Genomic DNA, 22,968 nt, shown 5'->3' on the forward strand with positions numbered 1-22,968 from the left:
CACCAATAAAATTCAAATCATAGCCAAAAACAAAATTTACATGAACTTCATTATTACCAGAAAAATGAAAGTTCCATAATCTGATTTTGGAAGCCTCACCTTGTGAATTTGACATCTCCAGCTAGTGGCTAGAGGAGTCTGGAAGACCTTGGTTCAAGTCCTGCTCTTTGCCATATGACCATACGCTAGTCAGCCTCAGTATTCCAGGCCACGTTCTAGGTATAAATTATAGATGAGTTACCAGACTGCATTTGTGGAGGGAATTTCTATCCTGGGAGTTTCCTTTACTGATTAAATCATAGGGTAGACCCAAAAAGGTCAGTTTTCCAAGGAAAGAATTGTCTTCTCAGTTACTTGAGTATATATAAATAAGCATTCTTTGCTATATTTTCAGAGCTATCCTTTGCTAACTGATTATTTGCCCAGAGCAAATGGGTATTGGCAAAGCCGCAGTAAGCATTTAAGAAGTATGTGGGGTGTTCTTTGGTAATACTGTGTTAGGAATGCCTTTATTCTTTGGGTGACAGCTGTACTTTCACTAAAGAAAAAAAGAAAATTCTCTCACCCTCCCTCTATTTCTCCTTTTGGGAGAAACAAAGGAGGAGATACAAGGGATACAACAGTTCTCAATTAAGTGACTGGGTAACCATTCTTTGCACTCATTTGTTACCATATCTATACTAAGCAATGTACTCTGCACTGTCCCCTTTGGAAGGGGAGGAACACATCACTTCCTAGCCCTCTTGGTGTCAAGAGCAGGTGCTAGGACTTCTATCAGAAATGGGTGTTTATTGAAATTTAAACTCATGGCTGTAAACCCTTTGCTCAGCTGTGGTAAAAACAATGCATTTTCTAAAGAGGTGTCCTAATAAAGGGGTTGGGGGGAGAAGAAGAGGAGTGATGACTGCTGGAATTTTTTGTGTCTGTCCTAACCAATTATTTTTCAGTTCTAAAAACTGATGTTTTAAAATGATATACAACTGTTCTTTGTTCCAGCCTACTCAGTATTAAAGCTTGCAACCTTCTAGTCTAAATAAAGTAGGAAGAATTTAGCGACCATTTCAAGATTGCAATTCATACAAGCACTTGCTAAGTGCTAACTAATGTGGCAGTTCTGTTTGATATATATTTTTTCTGCATTAAGAAGAGATTGGAGCCAGCTGAGTCTTTTTTTTGTATTTGGTGTCATTCTTGCATTATATAGATAGCATTGTACATATTTACAGCAACAAAATGGTAAAAGTAATTGGTACCATTACTTACAATGCCCCTACAATCTTACTAGGATGCAAGGCCCGTGTTTTTTTTTTTGATAGATGAGTTAATTACTAAACTGCTTGTGAAGTTGATCTTGCCACCAAACAATTTAAATTCTTTTTCTAGACATCTTGAGACTATTCTACATCAAACAGGATCCAAAAGTGACATCTTGGAGGCAAATGTTTTTCCTTTTAATTTTTGTTGTCCTAGACCTGTACTTGTACTTTCATTCAGGGAGCTCCTAGCTCAGAAATTGCCGTGACCAAAGCTTAGGTAGTTTTAGAGAGTTGCCTGGAGGCACTGAGAATTTTAGTGATTTCCCCTGCCCTTCCCCACCAGGGTAACATAGCTAGTATGTGTCCAAGGCCGGATTTGAACTCAAGTCTTCCTGACTTTGTCCGTCTGTTCACTACACCAGACTGCCTCCCAACTGGTACCTTGCAAAGAGAAAAGATTGGGAGGGTATACAAGTATGTTTCATCATAGCATGAGCTCCCCCCACCACCCAGTTCCCCAGCTGGCCTATGTAGGAGAAAAGGTCGGTCAGTGGTCAGGAAGATGTCACAGGTATGCAAAAGAAGCTGTCTCCCTAGCTCAGACTTAGTTTGGGCAACCAGGGAGGTTGAGAACAACTTTTAGCTGTGCCACAGTTCTCACTTTTTAAAAACTTTTAAGACTTCTTTATTGGAAAGGGAAAACAGAAGTATGATTTTATTGGTTGAGAAAATTCCCACGACCAATACATATTGGACTTGCTTTGCCACTTGTAATCTTAGAGAGTTGGCTGGGGGCTCTGAGAAGTTAAATGATTTGCCCAAGGATGTATCAGGGAAGGGGCTTGATCCAAGTCTTCCTGACTGAGGTCTACCCTCTGAACTGCCCCTCTGTTTTTTGAGTAATGAGTCTTTAATTTCAGTTCCTCACTTGGCATTTTATCTCCTGAATTAGCAGTTACTGTGTGTGTAGATCAGTTCAAACCTCCAAATAATTTTTTATCTTTTCCATTGCTCTCTCTTCCTGGCTTAGTTTCTTTCTGTTGGGGACTGAGGGAAGGTGAAGGGGGGTGGAGTGATGCTTTCCGGAAGGCTTGCCTTTAAGCTTCTCATGGTTTGCCATGGATGGTCTGGCATTGGTGCCCTCACAGGGTAAAGAAAAGGCCTTTGGTGTTGTATTGGCTCCTGTTAGGAACAATACACTGTGAGATGAAACTAAGGAAGAAGTGAGCTCATGGGAACATGCCAGGCAAATGGCTTTGGGAGGGATACTGCTTAATGGGATGGCTGGAGACTGACCATTAGTCATGGCACATGGGGTATGGTAAGCTGAGTTCCCAAGGTCAGGGCATGTGGTGGAAGAGTAGTAGAGGCTGTATTGGAAGACTTTAAATTTTAAACCTTTTGAACAGTCCTTCAAGGTCTAGGTTGCTGTTAACAACAAGGAAGGGCTTTTGCCTTCCTGAAATAATTTACCCCTCTCCCACCTCCCAATCTCCTTTCTTCTGCCTAGACTTATCTGCCCATTTCTTTTAATAATTGCAAACTTAGCTGTATTACTTTTTTGCTTTGAAAGAAGGGAATTGAAAAAATTCTTTGTTATGATGAATGGATTTCTGGGAGAGGGAAGAGGGATGTGAGGAAATTTAGGCAATGTAAAGATTATTTCAACAAAAACTTATTTTAAAAAAGAAGAAAGGGCCTTGTAGACATTTAGAGTTGAAATATAGTCACTTAAGTGACTAAACAGTATGGGCTAGCTATAGAAAGTTTACAGATTTCATCTACACCTTATATCACTATTTTCCCTATCTGTTTAATGAGAGATAGGAAGGCAGTAGAGGTAGGAACTCTTAAGTCCCATCTAGTTCTATGATAATAGTGATCTTGATTTTCTCCGTTGTATCTTTTTCCTTGTTTCTGCCATAGGGAGAAATAGGGTGGGGGTGGAAGAATTTTCTTTTTTTCTTTAGTGAGATAGTACAGCTGTCACCCAATGCTAAATCAGGACACTGGCGCTTTTTACAAGGATACCAAAGATTCTAAAGGCCTAGAAAGGGGAGGTAGGAAGAAGAAGATTCCTAGTCAGGAAGAGATTGAGTTGCTTTCCTGTTTCATTTCACCTCATTTCTTTAGGGGGAGGGAGGGGTGAGAAGGCTGTTTGGGCATTTGAGATTGTTATCATACTGTTAAATTCCTTATTAAAGTGTAGGGTCAGCTAAATTGTTCTGGCCTGTCTTTCTGGATCGGTTAATGCAGCAAGTGCTTCTTCTCTGTGTTGAACCAGTGTCCTAATGTTTCTGTGCTTGTCATCTTTTTCAGACCACCTTGGCATATATCATAGCCAACAACAGCAAGAAAAATAGTATGAGGTTTGTGACTCTGTCTGCAACAAGCGCCAAGACAAGTGATGTCCGAGATGTCATAAAACAAGCCCAAAATGAAAAGAACTTTTTCAAAAGGAAAACCATCCTTTTTATTGATGAGATTCACCGTTTCAATAAATCTCAGCAGGTACTTAAGTCTTTCCCTCTGTCTCAGGGTGACCCCGAGAAATACATATGAAGGGACATAGGCTGTGCTACACAAATTCAAGGTAATGCACACAACAGGGTGTAGTGGAGCTTGAAGTACCTAGATTTAAATCCCAGCTCTGCCACTTAGCACTTGTATCACTGGTGCAACCTTGAGCAAGACATTGACTCTCTGGGCCTGGGCCCTGGCACCTCATGTATAAAATGAGGGGTTAGACTAGATGACCTTTTTTTGTACCTTCCAGCACTAAACCTGTTATCTTATTGCCTCAGAGAAGAAATATAAGACCGGTTTATCCAAACACTTTTAAAGGGTCCAGATTTTTTCACCCCTTCAGAATGTTTTGTTTTGCTGACTTGGGAATGATTTCTCTACCTGGGAATTGAAATACTTAACAGATTGATGAAGTATCAAGAGTAAAGAAGACTATGTTAGACCAAATTTCCATTCTGTAGGATTTCTAATTTATGCTTTGCTTCATTTTTTTAAACAATTTGTTTTCAAAAGCATTATCATTTTTTCCCTTATGTAGATTAGAACTTGTGTTTTTGTCCCTGAAGAGTCTGTATTTCCTTCCCTCTGTTCCCACTCTTTCTTATTAAAATAACATCTCTAAAGTCAGGTGTTTAGGTCTTTATTATTAACTTGTCTAGTTTTCTGAAATAAAAATGAAGCCAGGTATCACTTAGGCATTAAATGCATCTGTGAATTTTGGAATCTCCCCCAGGTAAAACTGAATAAAAATATTTGTAGTTGAGGAATTTTTTTCTTGAAAATTTCTTATTTTAATATTTTAGTCAGGGGTAGAAATTTTAAATTGAAACTGAAAGCTGTTCTCTAAGTGGACTTTGTATTACTGCTTGCAAAATGAAACAAAAGCAGTCTTGGGGATTGGGTTGCTGATTGGCTAAATTTCCTCATTTATAATTTTTTTTTTGGAAGGATTTGGACCTTGTAGTACATTGTTGTAGGGAATTCTAGGTGCAGAAACCATTTCCACCTATGCATATTAGCAACTCATCCCTAATTTATAATCTTGAGAGAATTGGCAGTAGCACTGAGGAAATTAAGTGACTTGCCCACTAGATGTCAGAGGCAGGACTAGAACCCAGCTCTTCCTCACTTCAGGGCTGGCCTTCTATCCATTATGTTTCGCTGCCTTTCCACTTGTAAAATAGCATATAGCCCATTACATCGCCCACAAGAGTTTTTTTAGAAGACAATAGCATGCTTAAATAGGTTGCAAAGGGGAAAAATTGTGAATATTAGTGAATGATGCTTTTTTTTTTCATATTCATATTCTTGGGGGAAGAAATAGAAAGAAGGTTCTGGTTTTAACCTGATTGTTCCAGTTCAGCCTTGGGCAAGATCAGGGTGGGGTGGGAGGGTACAGGGAAAAAGATTACTGACCCAGAAAAAAGTAACATTTATGTCAAAATTAGATTAGCATTCCACATATGTTAGTTTTGCTATTGGCAGAGGATAGGCTCATACATTTGGTGGCTCAGAAAGTATTTTCTGGACTGAGACAAGGGCCCAACTCACCAAAATATTGGTACCCACATTTGCGTTTTGCTAAGTAGAGGGTGATGCATTTAAACCCCAAAGATAGAAACTGAAAAAGAGGTGGTGGTAACTAACTCACATAGGTTTTTGCAGGTTGTCGTTAACTGGAATCAGTTTCTTCTGCTTTCCTCCCATGGGTAGGACACTTTCCTTCCTCACGTGGAGTGTGGGACGGTGACCCTGATTGGAGCCACTACGGAGAACCCTTCCTTCCAGGTCAACGCTGCTCTTCTCAGTCGGTGCCGGGTGATCGTCCTGGAGAAGCTCTCAGCAGAAGCAATGAAAACAATTTTAATGCGAGCAGTCAGCTCCTTGGGGCTCCGGGTGCTGGACCAAGGCAGGCCCACGGACTCTGTGAGCCACGGCAACAGCAGCAGCTGCAGCAGCAGCAGTTCTGAGTAAGTTGACTATGAGCTGTGGCAGAACACACACAACCCAAGGAATCTCTTGGCAGGTGGCCAGGGTGGGTGGGGACAGAGGGGACGAAAATAAAAGAAGCCCGGGGAAGGAGTAAGGGATATAAAGTTGTCCTGATTAGTATCTTCAGAAAATAATACCCTTCTCTGGATCAGGATGCAGTTTCATAGTGGGGTTTACAGTGGCTACGTCTGTAATTCTCATGGGTCAGCAATAAGGCCGTGGTACTTATCTTTGCTGTGATTGCCTGTGCCTGTCACCGGGTGATAGGAGGAAAGTGCTTTGTAAAGCATAAAGCTTACTATAAATGAGAGCTGCTGTTTATTAATATTATCAATTACAATACTTATAATGGTGATGATAATAGAAACATTTGGTTCCTAAAATGCTTTAGAGAAGATTGTAAAAAGCTTTAGTGCTCCATCACGAAAAACAATAAAATTAGTAAAGAGTTATTTATTAAGCCCTTACTATGTTCAAGTCAGTTTACTATTGTCTGGGAAGGTGAACATAAAGGAGCTTACTACATTCTACTGGGAGAGTACAGTTGTGTACATAGAGAAGTAAAATACGTGGTGGGGGGATGGTAAGGACAAAAAAAAGATGCAGACCAAGTGCGGACAGGAAACTTGACAGGGAGAGGACACTTTTAGCTGAGGGAATCCTAATTTATTTTTTAGAAATGCTTCAGAGTGTCCATGTATTTTGTGTAAATAGGAAGAGGATGCATAGGGAGAAATATATTCACAATAGAGTGGATCAGTGTTTCCCAAGTTCATTTGGCCGTGGAACATTTGGGGGTTTGGAACATACTGATAGAACTAACAAATATAGTCACTTGAGGTGTGTATGGATAGCTATGTGGTGTGATGTCTTGGGAGGACTCAGAGTTTGAAGGGGGAAAGACAGTGATGTAGCTCTGAGGCCCAAGTTTCTGGGACAAGATCCCTAGACTCTCAGCTCCCAAATGTCCCTATGTTCTTGCAGGAAAATGAGGACCACACTCACCCACTATGATCACATTCTTCACTTCTCCTCGAGATAGTCCTTCTCTCTGGTTAGGAAGTATTACATCAGAACTAGCATTTAAATGTTTTCTTGGAATAGTCTGTGGAATACCAGGGTTTCCTAGTTCAAAGTTTGTGAAAGATACTGTAGCTCTTAAGTGCAATTTAGGAAGAAGAGGTCCTTAAGGTTTTTTAGAACCTTTATTTTTTACTCATTCTAATTCTTTGTCATTCTAGAATTTGTTCCTTTGAAAAAGATAAATACATTGAAATGAAAGTTCCACCAAACATGTAATTCACTCTTGAATTGTTATGAATGTATTTTTATTCTTTGAATGAATCCTTCTAAGAGTCAGATGGAAACAATGACCATAAAGGAATTTCAACTAAAAATGAAATTCTGGAGAGCATTCCTTTTAAAAAAAATTTTTTTCTAACACAACCTTCAGTTTCCTAAATCCTCATTACTTTTTGAATTTGTAATAAGCAGTGTGTATTGGGAATTTTTAAGTTGGATTATACAGTTTAAAGTGTTTCCTCTTTGTTAATACGTGTGGTCTTCTTTAAGCTACCATATCACATATAGTTAACTCCTGTGTCATTTGAAAAAGTGTAGTGGAATATAATCTGGGCCTAGGAAGAGGTTAATGCTGCTTGGTCTGTGTACCCACACAGCTGTGTTAGCGGCTGCCCCCTGGCTAAATTTTTTTAGAGACTCTCCTTTCTGTAGAGATTAAAGTACAAGGCATAGTTTCAGGCTCCACTTGTTCAGGGTTTGGGTTTCGCCAGTCTCTCTATGTCCCTGACCGCCCCCACTTGCTGTGTCAGATATAAGAATTATGCCCTGCTTAATGAAAGACTTGAAACATTTTTGGCCCATTGACCATAGGGAGGATAAGGTAGGTTCACTTCAGAATGGAACTGTAATAGGATATTGACCAAACCCTAAGCAAGAAATGTGTTCAAACATTTTAATATCCATAATGTACAGTAATATTTAAAGGCCTTCAAGATGCTAGCTAACTGAGTGTGAAAGATGGAATGAGTTTTTTTGTGTTATCTGTTTGGGCTGGTGAATGCTGTCTCCTCCTAGCATCTAGTATGGCTTTTCTTTCTAACTTCAAAGCTATGGGGAATTGTTTGAGTTGTTGAAACATTTCCTTTTTTGTTTGTTTGTTTAGTTTTGTTTTGTTTAGGCAATGGGGTTAAGTGACTTGCCCAGGGTCACACAGCTACTAAGTGTCAGAGGCTGGATTTGAGCTCAGGTCCTCCTGACTCCAGGGCCAGTGCTCTATCTACTGCGCCACCTTTCTGCCCCTTTTCTTACTAGTTTTAAGTCTAGTTGGACTTCACTATCTTACCTTAAGATTTGGCTTATATTCAAAAGGGGATGGGGAAGTGAGATAAGATATCCTTCCAGTATATATAGATTCACGATTATTTGTGACTGACCCCATAGGGAAACATGTTCTATTGTCTGTGAAGAAGAGAGTCAAATGAAGGCCAAGAGATTACCTTCCTTTTCTAAAAATGAAGAGAAACCATTCTGATTCCTTTTGGAAATAAAAAATAAAGAGCAGAAATAGTACTTAGGTTCCTGCTGCTAATGGGATCATTTACAAAGTAGCTGTCATCCACAGGTGATTCACTTCCACCAATATCATTGGTGACAACTTAGAGTTGATTAATCTTATTATGGTTTCTTTCCTTCCTGTGTTCCCTACCATTCCTAAGCTATACCCTGCAAAGCTGTTATTAGGAGAGAAATGAGAGTGATCTGGTTTCTGACCATTAATGGAGTCAGCTCGGGATGGCCATGGTTGGCCAGTTCCTAAATTATCTAGGATCTTGCTCAGTTTTAAGTCATTTATTGGTGGTGATGATGCTAGTAACTCACATTTATAGCACTTGAATGTTTACAAAGCATTTTCCTCACAATCTGTTGTTTCATTTCTTACAAGAAGTGGGTAGGGGAAATAAGGAGATTAAACTCTTATCAATTAATTGTGCTTCTGTGTAGCTACTGTGGGCCATTAGTGGTTCTATAATTGTACTGGTGTGGGTACTCCCTCCACCAAGGCTGATGTTAACCTCTGCTCACCTCCTTATCCTGTAATTCTTGTCCAGGTTTTCACCATAAATCCTTCATAGAGGAACTACCCAATGTGCTGGAGACCTTCCTTTTGTTCTTATAATATGGTGGAGGTACCCATGTATCACTTGCACTGTCCATCTGTTGTCTCTTATTCTCATTACATGACCAACCCCACTCCTTCCTTTCTGAAAGGTCATTCATATTCTTGAGAATGTCTTTTATGCCTCTTCTTAATCAAAAGTAATATCCTGCAGCCTGTTGACACCCACTGTGTATCTTTCCATTGCTGTTTTGGGTTACTTGTCATTTAATTCCTTTTGAGATCATTTTGTTCCATAATTCATAGCCACACAGCAGCATTGTGAAAATATTGGTGTTAGAGATGGGCTTTTGCCACATTGTGCGTTTTGTAATCATGGAAGCACTGTGCAGTTTCCCAAAAGTGATATACCTTGATCTCTACTTGCTGTTCGATTATGGGACCAATTCACTTGCCTCCCCTAGATAATTCATATTAACTGATTGATACCTTTCCAATTACACGCCGTAGAACATGGCATTTGAAGATTCACAGACCATTCCCCCCACCCCACCCCCCTATGACAATATTTGGTAGGAAACTGAGACTCAGAGGCGATCATTGTCTTGCCCATGTAGATGCCCTTGTTGTGAACTCAGGATCTGTGGCTCCCCAATTAAATGCTTTCTTAGTGTGACCACTATGCAAGTTAATCTGCTTTGTTTTTTTCCTTTCATTGTAGATGGTTAATTCAGTTTCTTTTCCACTGTTATGGATTGAATGGAATAGATTTTTAGCATGTTTCAGTACAGTGTCATCTGGGAATCCTTGTTAATAGGAAGCCATCTTGTGTGGATTTTTTGTTGGTCGTATTCCACAACAGAGGCAATTAATTTAGGTAAAAGTGCTTCTTGTATTTAGGTGCTTTAGGAAGTGCCATGGATGCCGTTTAGATTAGGAGATTATTCTTAGATTCATTTTTGAAAGTGAAGGGCTGTTTGTAGACTAAGACATATTGTCCAGACCATGAAATGCAATTGGCTGGCCCATCTATTGAGTAGTCTCCTGGACGGATGGTGTGTTGGACTTGGAGTCAGGAAGACCCAGATTTGAATGCCATGTTAGACACGTACTAGCTGTGTGACCCTGAACAAGTCACTCATCTCTCTGGGTTTCATTTTCCTTTTCTGTAAAATGAAGGGGTTGGACTGGATGGCCTAGAAGTTCCTTCCTGTTCTAGTCTACAATCCTATAATGATTCTGTGATCTAGGACAGAGATCTACCGATGGACCTAGAGCCATACCCAGAGTTCAGGAGGCAGAAGAGCAGTCTGGATTGCATTTGGAAATTTGTGAGCTGCTTTTTAACAGGCCCAGACTGTTCCTAGGCCTGAGGAACCTGCCTCCTTCCTTCCTTTTCTACTCCCTCCTTCCTCACCTCTTTCCTTCCCATCTTTTTCTCCTCCCTGCCTTCCTCACTTCCTTTTGTGATTTTTATACTACTCATCTCTTGATATATCCCACGCCCTCCCCAAAGAATTTCTTCCTCCCAACATAGGGGATTTAGTTAAACAAAACCTTCTGTCACAGCAGCTGCAGAAGTCATGTATGCAACATTCTGCACCTGTAGAGCCTCACCTGTCCCCTGCCTCCTTTGTTCTTAGAGGGACCTGTCTTTTCAAGACAGATATTCTCTGCCTGTGGTTAAAAATAGAGGACATAATAGAGTCAGAATCGAAGAAATGCATAGGGAGAGCAAGTACTGGATACAGGAGAGGTCCAGTTATTATATACACTCAAGAAAAGAAGCAAAGGATATGAAAAAGGAAGTAAATGTGTGATTGGAAAAGGAGTTGGGCCAGTCTTGTGTGGTGAGAGTAAAGAATGATGTGGATAGTCCATGTGCTTTACTAACATGTGGCCATGTCCTTAGTGGACAAGAATCATAGAGGTTGAGAAGGCATTGATGGATTGTGAATTGCACGGATTGAGGGAGTATTTGCATCGATGAGATCACACACAAGTCCCACGAAGCATCTGTGTGCTACTTTCTGTTGCTGTTGCTATGGATAGCTTGAGTTGATAATTTATTTTGGTTATTTGAGGTAAAAAAGTCCTACTCTTATTGATGTTGGCAAGTTCTTTATTTAAATACTTTGTTGACTATGTAAGAGTTTCCTTTTTTTCTAGCCAGTGGTGGGGTATTTTAGAGCTGGAAAGGTCCTCACCTAGAGATTATCTAGCTCAGTTCTCTCATTTTACAGATGAAACTGAGGTGCAGAGAGTGACTTGCCCCTTAATGTAGTTACTGTTTGGTGCTAGAGTAGGTACTAGAGGTCAGGTCCTCTCAGGTCACAGATGTAGCTATAGAAAGCATTTTTTTTTTTTAGTATTTACTAGTGCCATGCATTGTGCTAAGACTGAGGATACAAATAAAAGGAACTCACATTCTAATGGGGAAGACCTGTCGGAGGGGGAAAGGGATGGTGACTGACATGACTGGCCAAACTGCTAGGAAGGAGGTGGGAAAGTCCAGAGAGTGAGGGATAGAACTGGTCATCAGCTAGAGCTGGAAGGGACCTGAGACACCCTCCAGTCCCCCTTCCCTACTTTTTTTGTAGATGAGATGCTAAGGCCTAGGGAAACTTTGTTTCCAATTCTTTGCTGTTGCAAAAAAAATGCTATTATAAATATTTTGGTGTATATTAACAGCCTCCTTGGGCTCATTTAGTTTTATTATAGCAGTAGGTGTTCAGTGCTCATCTTGAGCTTCCTTAACAGAAGCATATTCTTTTCTTGTTTGCCACCCACAAGGATGTTTAAGCCCATGTCCAGAGAAATAATACTTGTTTAATTTTTGCTTTTATTTTTAGAATATTTTGTAGATGTGATGAATAGCCTCATCTGATTAGCCTGTTATTATGCAGATTTAACCTAATATTAATAGCTCATATTAGTATCTTGATTGGAAGAGGTTGGTGGGGAGAGAGGGCTAGATTTCTTTCAGAGGGGTGTGGTTATTTAAGTGAAAAAAGCCTCTCAGTAAGAGAAAGACAGAAATACATACTTCCCAAACAGATTTTTTTTTAATCTTCCCTGAAGAAGGAAGTGATTCATTTTTGTACTTCCTTCAGTGAGCTAAAGGGAAAGGCACGGGACCTTTTTAGATGAATAGTAGTACTAGAAAGGTTTTGATTAACTTTGAAAAAAGGGTTTATAAATTTCCTGTAAAGAGATAAAGAATCTCAAATGAATACCAAGGTAAAATTCAAGTAATTATAAGAGTTGTGTTTTAAGTTTTTATCCTTGTGGCCATTAGGTAAAATCAGAGTTAGAAAAAATTTTTAGGAAGTAGTAAAGGAGCCAGGCATGGCACCTGCCTGTAATCCTTGCTATGGGGAAGCTGATGAATTGCTTGAGTTTAGAAGTTCTGAGCTGCAGTGTGCTAAGCCACACTAAGACCATACTAAGCCTTGAACCAGTATGGTGAATCCGTGAGGGTGTGGAGGGAGGTACCAGGCTGCCCAAGGAGGGGGGAACTGTCCAGGTCAGAAAAAGAGCAGATCAAAGCTTCTTTGCCAACTAGCTGTGGGATTTTGGTCCATGAGTAGCTGATGCACTTCCAGCCTGGATGAAATAGGAAGATCTTCCTCTTATCTCCTAATTCTACCCACTCACCTCAAAAGAAGTAAAAGATTGATAAGGAAAGATACATGCTTATATCTTAGAGCACTGAATTTAAAGTCAGAGAGCATGGATTTGAATTCCAGCCTAAGTGAGAATTTTTAAAGTAGGTGCATCAGAGATGGTCATTTGGAGTTTTTGTGTACGACCTGTGCTCTGAGAGGTCATAGAGTTGGAATGTTAGAGGTAAAGAGGTGAAGGGGACTTTAGAAAATCATCTGATCCATCTAGGTTTCAAATGGACCTGAAGTCAGAAAAACCTGAGTTCAAGTATAGTTTCAAGCCCTTACTATTTATATGAGCCTGGACAAGTCGCTTAACCTCTGGCTTAGTTTCTTTAACTGTAAAATGGGTACAATAATATCACCTTCTCTCCTTCCTTCCCAGAGTTGTGATCAAGTGCGATAACACTTGTAAAGGGCTTAGCACGGTCCCTGGCATGTAGTAGACACTTATTAAATATTTATTGATTAATTCATCCTATAGCTAGTGAGTTGGGGAACCAGAACTTGAGCCAGCCCTTCTTTCCCAAAATCGAGGCCTTCTCTGTCATAACATACTGCTTTAAATCATGTAAATCATCACATAGAATTTGATAAGGACTTTTTCACAAGCCCTGAGATCTTGAAGTATTTATACTCTAAAGGCTCCTAGTTTAAGTTTAAACTCAGTGAATGGTATTTCTTTTGACAATACTGAATCCCTTGGCCCTGCCCTTCCTCCCTCTCCCCTTACAAAATGTTCTTAACATAGTAGTTTCTATTATTGTATCTTACTTGTATGACAATTGTCATTGCCACCAGTGGTTTGGTGTTATTACAGGAACAGAGATGTTGACAGATTTATATGTGCTTATTTGTGTTTAAAAATATTTACTCATTTTGGAGGGGGTGAAATTTGGAATATAAAATTATGCGAAATACTAGGAAGAACAATGAAGAAATGGTAGCTCTGTTGTTAGCATCTATGTTTTCTGCTTTTATTGCGAGAGATTGGCTGTGCCCATTTCTTGTAACTCAACTAATGGATAAAGAACACAGCAGAACCCATACTTTGTTGGGTTACTTAATTCAAGGATTCAAAATTTAGTCTGTGTTTGTGCCTGCTTACTGAGGCAGATCAAAACCCCCTTCATGTGTTTCCACAGTCAACAACAATGATGACCTGATGGCCATCCTCTACGTGGTGGGCCTTTACAGACTGAGCCAGGCTTGTCTTCAGCTGATGGCATCCTGTTCTTTACTAGGGCAGAGCTGAAACCCTTATAGCTTAGGAATATTCTCTGGAGTCTAGACCAGGGGTGGGGAACCTGGGGCCTCAAGGCAACATGTGGCCTTCTAGGCCTTTTAGGTCCTGAAGTGTGGCCCTTTGAATCCAAACAGTTTCCACTTCACAAATCCAACTTTAAAAAATTCAAACTTCATAAATCCCCTTAATAAAGGGATTTGTTCTATAAAACTTGGACTCAGTGAAAAGGCTGAATCCTGGGGCCTAGAAGGCCACAGGTTCCCCACCTCTGGTCTAGACCTTGCACATCATTTCCAGAGTCTTTAAGGACCCTTCTCCTCTACATGAGGGTGAAACTTTGGGGTAGCACTTTAGTGAAGATATATTTTAGTTAGGAATTTAAAAATTCAACCAAAGATTCTGTTTTTTAAAAAGTTGTTTTGAAATTATTCTTAGTATGCATGCCTTTTATTAGTAAAAAATATTTTTACAAATTAAGAAGTTGTGAACTTTTACTATGGGACTCAATATTTTGAGACTGTTCCCCTCCCCTACCACCCTTTTTGTTTGTTTGCTTGTTTTTTAATGATAAAAGATATAAACAGCTCCTTTTCTTCAGTCTGAATTATAGGATATATAGAAAACCAGCTTTGGAGTTAGAAGGACTGAGTTCAAGTCCTGCCTCAGACACAATGGCTCTGTGGCCCTGGACAAGCCATTTAACCCCTCACCACACCAAGCAATTAACTATTAGATTCTAAATTTAAGAGAAAATGCTGGTCTGTGTTGAGAGGGACAATTACACATTTAGTAAAACTTTTAAAAAATTAATAATATAAATACATATGAAGCCATAATATATTTTACTGATTGCCTTTTTTAATATGGAGTGACTGACTGTAAGATTATTTTTATTGTGGGGCAGCATAGTGAGTACTTTGGCGAAGGAAATGGCAAACCAATCCAGCATCTTTGCCAAGAAAACCCCAAATGGGGTCACCAAGAGTTGAACATGACGGAAACAACTGAGCAACAAAAATAGTGAGTGCTGAGGGAATGAGAAGCAGCCCTTTTGTTACAGCCTTAAGTAGATGCTCCTGTGTGCCTTTGCACATAGGAACTTAGGAAAAAAGTTGAAAGTCATATTCAGTCCATTCCCTGGTTTGTAGTTCAGTGGCTTTTCTAAGTCTATTGCAAATTTAAAGTCAACAAACATAGCTCTTGATGAGTTAAATGCCAATTTTTCAGTTTGAGGATTGCCAAGGCTCCATTTGTTTTCTTTCTGTCTTCTTTTCTGGCCATTTACTGCTTCTTTCCATTAGGAGTCAGGCAGGGGTTGAAAGTGCAAATCAGTTTTGCCCACTGAAATCATGTCTTACGGTAATCTGTAGATTTTAATGACCATTTTTTGCAGGAGTAGAGAGTTAACTGTACATAATTAGATTCTATGTTTAAAAAAATTTATTGATGCCTTTTTTTGGAGGCATCATAATCATTTCCTGATAATTCTCCCACATAAATGGAACCTCTCTATGTAACAAAGTAACAAACTCACTACAGTAGCATCTGGCCACATGTACAACATTCTCTCATATAGACACACACACACACACACACACACACACACACACACACACACACACACGTACGTGTGTGTTTCCCTCCTAGAAGCAATATTGGTGATTGCATTTAGTCTTGAGTTCAGCTGTCTTTTTTAGTGGTGTTTTCATCTGCATTTATCATAGTCGTTCTGCACCATTTCATAAAGTCTTCCAGAATTTCTCTTCGTTCTTCATACTCATCATTTCTTTCAACACAGTCGTTTTCTGTTGCATTCGCATACCACTATTGGTTCAGTCTTCACCCAGTTAGAAGATACCTACTACGTTTCCAGCTTTCTCATGCCTTTTTCTATTGGCTTGCGTTCTTACGATGCAATATCTAATGCTGATCCTTAGAGCAAAGATTTTCTTTTGTCTCATATTCAGTATCTATCATTCTTTTAAAAATTATCTTTCAGAAACTGTGGTAGCACATTTTGGGTGAGGAATCGACCCCCAATCTTTGAAAAATGCCAGTTGAGTGGCACTCAGTGTCTGATGTGAGTATTCTCTTCAGCTGTTTGTTGATAGAGATTGAGTCATGGAAGGAGAAAGAGTAATAGCTATTGAAATTGTAGTTGGCTTCCTGCCACTGTTGCACATTCAACTAGGATGACATTTGTTCCAAACTGTAGAGTCAACAAGCCAGATGATGGAAGATTAAAAAATCAGTGTGACTGAAAACTTTGGCTGTGTTAAGGGAAGAAACTAAGTTAGAGTTGTAGTATCTGCATAAACATTTCAGTGATAGAAACAATAGCAATGGAAGTTCAAATTCTTTAGTCTGGCATTCCAGGCCCTCCACAGTCTGATGCCCTCCTGCCTTTCCATGCTTATTTCATACTCTTCTCTTCCTTGTAATTTATATTGTACTTAAGTTGAATATTCACCATCTCTTATACTTGTTCCATACTTTAATACCTCCATGCTTTTCCTCACACCTGAAATGTTCTCTTCTCCCCTTGCATGTTCCATTCCCACTTGTTTACATCCTTCTCATCTTTTAAAGCATTACTCAGATGCCACCTCTCCCATGAAACTTTTTCATCTTCTGTGATGATCTGGTTGGACCTCACATAGTACTTAATCACATGTGATTTTATATTATAGTTACTGTTTCCTGTATCACATTATACTGCTAGACTCTAAGCTCCATCAGGGCCAGAGCAGTGTTCTGTCAAATCTTTCCATCTCCTCCAGTGCCTAGAAAAGTGCCATGTACATGGAAGATTGTAATAAATGTTGAGTTTTAATTTACATAAATAGGGTCATAGCTGGAAGAAATCTTCAAGGTCATCTATAACCAACCTCCTGCTTCTACAGTTGAGGAAGCTAATTCTTACATAGCAGAGAGGGACTACAGGGATACAATGCTCCATAAATTTCAGTCCCACTCCCTGTTTTAGGTTTTGAGGGTTTTTTGCTTAACTATTTTTCTTTGGGTATGTTATATCTCCAGGAGATGATGGTTTCTCCTAGTCAAGGGTGAGATCTTAATTTGGGGTTTTTAGTGTTGTTTCACATTATATATCAATTGATACTTTTGAGAACTTGTTTTGAGTAAAGTTCTGGGGCAGTAACCAAGCACCTGTTTTAATAGAGGTCTGTCTCATGAGTAGAAAATGGCATAGTTAAAGCTGTGGTTGTTAATTTTATTTTTTTACGTAGTTACTTTGCAGATGTGCAGTCAGCAACACATCAGGACAGTGATGAGCTGTGACATCAAGTTTATCATCATCATTGTTCAGTTACCTTTGTCTTCTTTGATGGAGAATGTGTACGATATTTGTTTAAGACCAAAAATATTTTTTTTTAATTTTTTTGTCTCTTTGGACTAGACCTACGATTTCAAACTCCCTATGAGGAAATATGCTGAGCCTCCGCCAGTGCCGGTCTACACCTGCTCTGCAACTCACAGTCATAAGAGAGTTGCTGATTTTGCCAGGACTTAAACTAAGGATTTTCTAACTCTGAGGCCACTCTGATTAGACTTCATGCCAGGTAGTTGACTAGAATAAAAACTGTAGAAAACTGTGTTTTGGGAAAAAAAAAGTTCCATGAATGGCAAAGTCTTATAATAGTGCTGGAGTTGGAGTCAGAAAAGGCCAGGTCACACCTACTAATTGTTTGGTGAAGGGAAAGATACTTAACTACTTTCCCTCCCCAGGGCAACTCTCTGGAATTTAGTAAATAAGTAAGAGGTTGCTATACATTGGTGGAGAGAGGTTCCACACTGAGTTCTCCATACTAAAGAAGTCACAGGTCTTTTCTGATTAATTTTTTTTGTGCCAGATGGCGAAAGGCTTTATTTTTTTAAAAAATGATGTGTTTTGTTTTTAATGTTACTTTCATTTCCCAATATGTGTCTTTCCCCTCCCTAGCCTGTCCCTTTATAAAAAAGAATGAAAAAGAGGGGAAGAAAGTCATTCACCAAGACTAACACATTACCCAAGTCTGCCATTTAGAAGTTTCCACACCCACAGTGCCCCACCTCCATAGAGAAGGGAAGGAAGTACGTTTTTAACTCTTCTTCACAGCATCTATTTTCAGTTTTTATGTTCTTTTAATTTATGTTGTTCTAGTCATTGTATATGTGTTGTCCTGGCTTTGCTTACTTCACTTTTTATCATTTCATAAAAGTCTAACTATGCTTCTCTGTATTCTTTCATATTCATCGTTTCATGTGGCACGGTACTATTTCATCATGTACCACAGTTTGGATGGGCATTTACTTTGTTTATAGTTCTTTACCTTTTTAAAAAAAATGTCCCTATCAATACTTGGGTGCCTATGACACTTCCTTGGGCTTTATTCAGATTATTTACTTTGAATGGAAGAAAGCAGCAAAGGAAGGTCTGAATTCCAGATATAAAGTGGAGTCATGGAATAGGTTTTCTCTCTGATTAAGCTGCTGACCTAAAATAGTTGACTTCTCTGCTTTTGAGTTTCCCCATGAATTATCATATTCACTTGCACCTGTTTACACACTTAGAAGTTGAAATGAAAAACATGATTATTTTGGAGTGATGACATTTTTCCACTTTGGGCAGGATTCCAAAGCTTTTAGAAGGAGATTTTAGAAAAATACTTTGACCTGCTAGGGTTGGAGGTCTTAATTAGGGGTTTATGAACTTATGTGTTAAATATTTTGATAACTTCATTTTAACAGAATTGACTTCCTTTTTGATTCAATGTATTATATGTTGTGCATTTTAAAACGTTTTGAGAAAGGGTCCCTTAGCTTGACTCTAGGACACAAAAGCTTAAGAATCCTTGTGCTAGGGAAAAGGTGATAACTCATTTGAAAATGTTCCTGTTGCACAAGTGGAGTGTTGGTGTTGTTTTCAATAGTATCTCAGAATTTGTAGAACTAGAAAGAACCTTGGGGAGCATCCAGTTCCATTTCTTCTTCAGGGGAGATCAGGAGCAGTTGCATGGCTTGCTTGCATTCCTGTAGCTAAACAGTGTCTCACAATGAGAATACTGGTCTCCTGACTCCCAGTGCAGCATTCTTTTTACTTCCTCTCAGAGGTAAAACTCCATTATATAGGACCTAACGCTACACCATTGATTTTGTTAATATATTACAGATCTGGAAGGGGACTGGACTGATGGTCAGGAAACCTGTATCCTTGAACCTTAGGGTCTTTGCCTATCAGATTAGAAGATTGGACAAGATGATATGTAAAGTCTCTTCCAGATCTAATATTTTGTCGCACGGAGGGTTATGCACTCGAACCATAAGCCCTGCATTTTCTCTGCATTATGGAGGAGATTCTGTTGTGTGTCAGAAGTGGAAGCCTCCATTTAGGAGGACTTATACACCCTCTGCCATCAAATCAAGGAAACCCAGCTTTGAGAGTAAATATACAGAACACTCCCAGTGCATCCTTTACACATGCCATTGTGTTTATGCCATGAAACCCACAACCCAAGTGAGTGGAAAGAAAAAAAAAGCAACCTAACAACACACCCTGAGCCCAGCGAGTGTTATGAAAACTTTGTTAGGAAATAAGATTTCCAAGGGGATGTGAAATGAAAATATGTGCTATGGGCATGATGATAATTACTCAATGATTCTATTGCAGGCCCCCTGTGTACATAGAGGACAAAGCTGTCAATACTCTAGCTTATCTCTGTGATGGGGATGCCAGAACTGGACTGAATGGCCTGCAGTTGGCGGTCCAGGCCAAGCTAGGCTCAAGGAAACCATTTTGTAAGAAGACCGTACAAAATTATTCTGGTGAAGGAGTTTTAATCACAGAAAATGATGTGAAGGAAGGCCTGCAGCGATCTCACATTTTGTATGACCGAGCAGGTGAGTTGTTGAGACAGTATCTGTGAAAGTACTGAAACTGAAATTCACAGTGACTCACAAGTAGCAAAACTTCTAGGTTCCTGACTTTCCATTATGTCTGCCTTACACAAGATATTCCCTATATGATTTCAATATTTAGGAGAGTAGAATAGTTCCCCAAAGTCAATAAAATCTGATTTGAAACACTTCACCCCAACTGCTCTGAACAGAAACACTAAGGACACAAAGCTGAGGCAACCCTATTGCAATTTAGAAGGTATCTCTGTGTTAGAAATTTGAAGTTTAAAATTTACACTCTAGAACGATTAGATTTTTAATTTCAATTACAGATCACTGTAGTTATCATGTACTTAAGTGTTTTTAAGGGCATATTTACTGTAAAGCATTGCCCCATAACCTTTTTGGGTGGTAGGTAGAATGGGAAGGAACAAAGGTGTCCTGGACCTTTGATTAATTTCATTAGTGAGTGAATTTTTGGTATGGAAATTCCCTTCACCTACGTCATTCATCACTTGCAGTTCATTTTCTGTAGCAGCTTTAAAGAGTTGCCAGAGACACTGGAAGATTCGTTGACTTGCCTGTGGTCACACAGCTGGCCAGTGTGTGTCATAGGTGGGAGCTGAACTTCTTGCCTCCACAGCCAGACTTTCAGCCACCAAACCACACAGCCTGCTGATCTCTTTATATTAAGTAGTTAGGAGTTGTGCTCATGATCAGTGGTGCTGAGCATGAGAAGGCATTTCTTTGCTTTTATCCTTTTTATTGGTGTTGAATAAAAATCTTTATTGTTTGCATCTTCTTTGTAAATACTAGGACCTAAAGTTTCTGCCACCCTCCCATTCATTTTGGTTGGGTCCTGATGCTTTTATTTTTGGAAAAGCTTTTTAAGGAAATGAATTTTGCAGTTTGCACTTGTCAGGAGGTTTACATATAAGTGCATTTACAAATACCAAATCTGATACCAGCTCTTAATGAAATTCGTGACTTGGCAACATCACATGTCACAAATAGGGCACATTTCTGTCTTTTTATAAAGAGAGGTAGGTGGGTGATAGAGACCAGCTTAGACTGGTCTTCTGGTGCCTAATGTCTGTAGGATCCTACTTAAGTAATACTGCCATGAACACAGATCAGATTTTCTACACTTCTGTTAGCTCTGCCAGAATAGGAAGCTGATAATTCAGTGTTCTGACATATCAGGTGTTCTGTATATCCCAACTTTCTATGAGGTATTACCATGTTGTTTGGAGGGAGTGCTGGGTTGTGGTTAAAACTAGGAACAGAAAGCAAGTTTGATTCCTGGTATTGCGTCTTGACTCATCATTTGACCTTGATTATATGATGTTTAAGTATTTCGGCCTATGTTTGCCCTTCCTGGTGGCAGACACTGTGGAGGGGCTTAACTAGAGTTAAGAGCACAGTAAGAGCATTTAGATAAAAAGTACTGGTAAGGACTCAAGATTACTGATACTGATATGGACTAAGGCAGGTCAGGGGCAGCTGTCCTAAACCACAAAGGAGCCCTGAATGCCAGCTATTCAGCCAACTTGACTGATCAAGACACCATATGCCCCCCTGAAAAGCTGTCAAAAAATCTCAGGCAGAACAGACTACATACCAGAATCCTATTTTCATTTTACCCACATTGAAAAACTTGGAGAATTAAAGAAAAATTTCAAAAGCAACAAAATCTCCACTCTGATAGCACCATGCCTCCAGAGTTCTAACAAAATGTCCCCTTCCCCTCTCTTCTGCTTATCTCACCTCCTAATCTTAAGGTCATGGAAGCCCCTCTTTATTCCTGGCCATGCTGGCTAACCACACCCCACCTGAGTGGAGTTGTTCACCTCACTACATTTGTCAGGATATTCAAGCATCCCATCCTTATTGCCTTCAGATTTGCCCTGTCAGAGTACCACTTCCTGAGAAGAAAAACAACTCCCTAACTACATTAGGAAGCTCTGATCCTAGAATTTCCACCCACATGACCCACAATAGATTGGGGAACCATACAGTATGAGAACCATTTTCTACCTATTTCTGTATTAGATCAGGCAGGCCTAGGAATAGGATCAAAATTGATTGGTGCTAAAGGCTCAACATGCTGAAGGTTGGAGAGCCCTAAATTCTGCACAAGCCTTCACACAAGGTATACCAAAGTCCTTCTACTGTATTCTTTAAATTATTTTTAAAAATTATTTATTTTTAACATTCTTTTTTCTTTTGAGTTCCAAACTTCCTTTCCACCCTTCCCCAACCCTGAGAAAACAAGCAGTATGATAGCAGTTATACATGTGAAATCATATAAAACATTTCCATATTAGCCATATTGCAAAAAGAAAAAAGAAAAGCCTTATTTAATATTCTCCAGTTGCCTCCTCTTACACTGTATTCCCCCATAAATTTCATGTTCACATAGCAAGCACCATGCAGGGTCCTAGAGAGCCACAGACAAGGGCATGGGTGTGACTGAACTCAGGACATTATGAAGGACAAGCCAAGAAGCTGCTAGGATTAATGGGTCACTGACCTCTGACAGCCTTTCTTCTGGGGTAGCACCTATTAAAGTGTAGAACTGCACCCTTTATTTTTGTAGACTGTGCATACCGTGTCAGAGTCTTAATTGGTTCTTTTCAGATGTTGTTCTTTCTTTATTTAAGCCAGCCTACTTACTGTTGAGATTCAGTAGATGAGAAGTTCAACTAGCTCAGATCCTGTAAGTCAGAGCCCAAGGTGTCTCCTTCTCTTGAGTGTTACTAGAGGGGCAGTGAGTGAGGTGCTTATAAAACTTCCAGTGGATTGAAGGGGTCAGACCTGAGTGTGTGTCAACTTCTGGTTTAAATTTCAAGGTAGGAAATGATAGTATAGAGGTCAATGGCATACTTGTCTTCTAGTTTAAAGAGAAATTTTAGAAGAATAAACCCCCAGCCTTGTTCTCTCATCCTGTTCTGGTACTTAACTCATGGCATGGAAGGGTTTCAGGGGACCACAAGCTCAATGAGTCAGCAGTGTAGTGTATAGCAGCCAGAACAACTTAATGTGCTTTGGGGCCAATTTAGGAGGGACATAGCTTAGAGTAATAGTGAGGTGATTAAGTATCTCCTTACGGGGAGTTCAGCTGCCCAGATTTGTTACTAGGGCGGGCTCATACTTTGGAGAAGGGGAGAACACGGGTGCGCTGCCCTCTGCCCTTCCCACTCCTCCTCTGTATTGTTCAGAAGACTACAGTTTTTAAGAAAGACTTGA

The 22,968-nt window shown here is 39.6% G+C and overlaps 1 protein-coding gene across 3 annotated transcripts in view; it reads left to right on the forward strand.

Annotated features, from left to right (window-relative positions):
• The window catches only part of WRNIP1 (WRN helicase interacting protein 1), a 31,354-nt gene that overhangs the window by 3,407 nt on the left and 4,979 nt on the right, over positions 1 to 22,968 (forward strand). For 2 of the 3 annotated variants that reach the window (XM_020970080.2, XM_078153652.1), the window contains exons 2-5: positions 3,576 to 3,767; positions 5,496 to 5,752; positions 15,824 to 15,904; positions 19,493 to 19,722. In XM_020970080.2, the coding sequence (XP_020825739.1) occupies positions 3,576 to 3,767; positions 5,496 to 5,752; positions 15,824 to 15,904; positions 19,493 to 19,722 (760 nt within the window). The remainder of the gene's footprint in view (positions 1 to 3,575; positions 3,768 to 5,495; positions 5,753 to 15,823; positions 15,905 to 19,492; positions 19,723 to 22,968) is intronic. The other variant, XM_020970082.2, reaches the window with a different exon arrangement.

Source organism: Phascolarctos cinereus, unplaced genomic scaffold (assembly GCF_003287225.1).
Source record: "Phascolarctos cinereus isolate Bilbo 61053 unplaced genomic scaffold, phaCin_HiC Scaffold_4;HRSCAF=312, whole genome shotgun sequence".
Classification (NCBI taxonomy): domain Eukaryota; kingdom Metazoa; phylum Chordata; class Mammalia; order Diprotodontia; family Phascolarctidae; genus Phascolarctos; species Phascolarctos cinereus.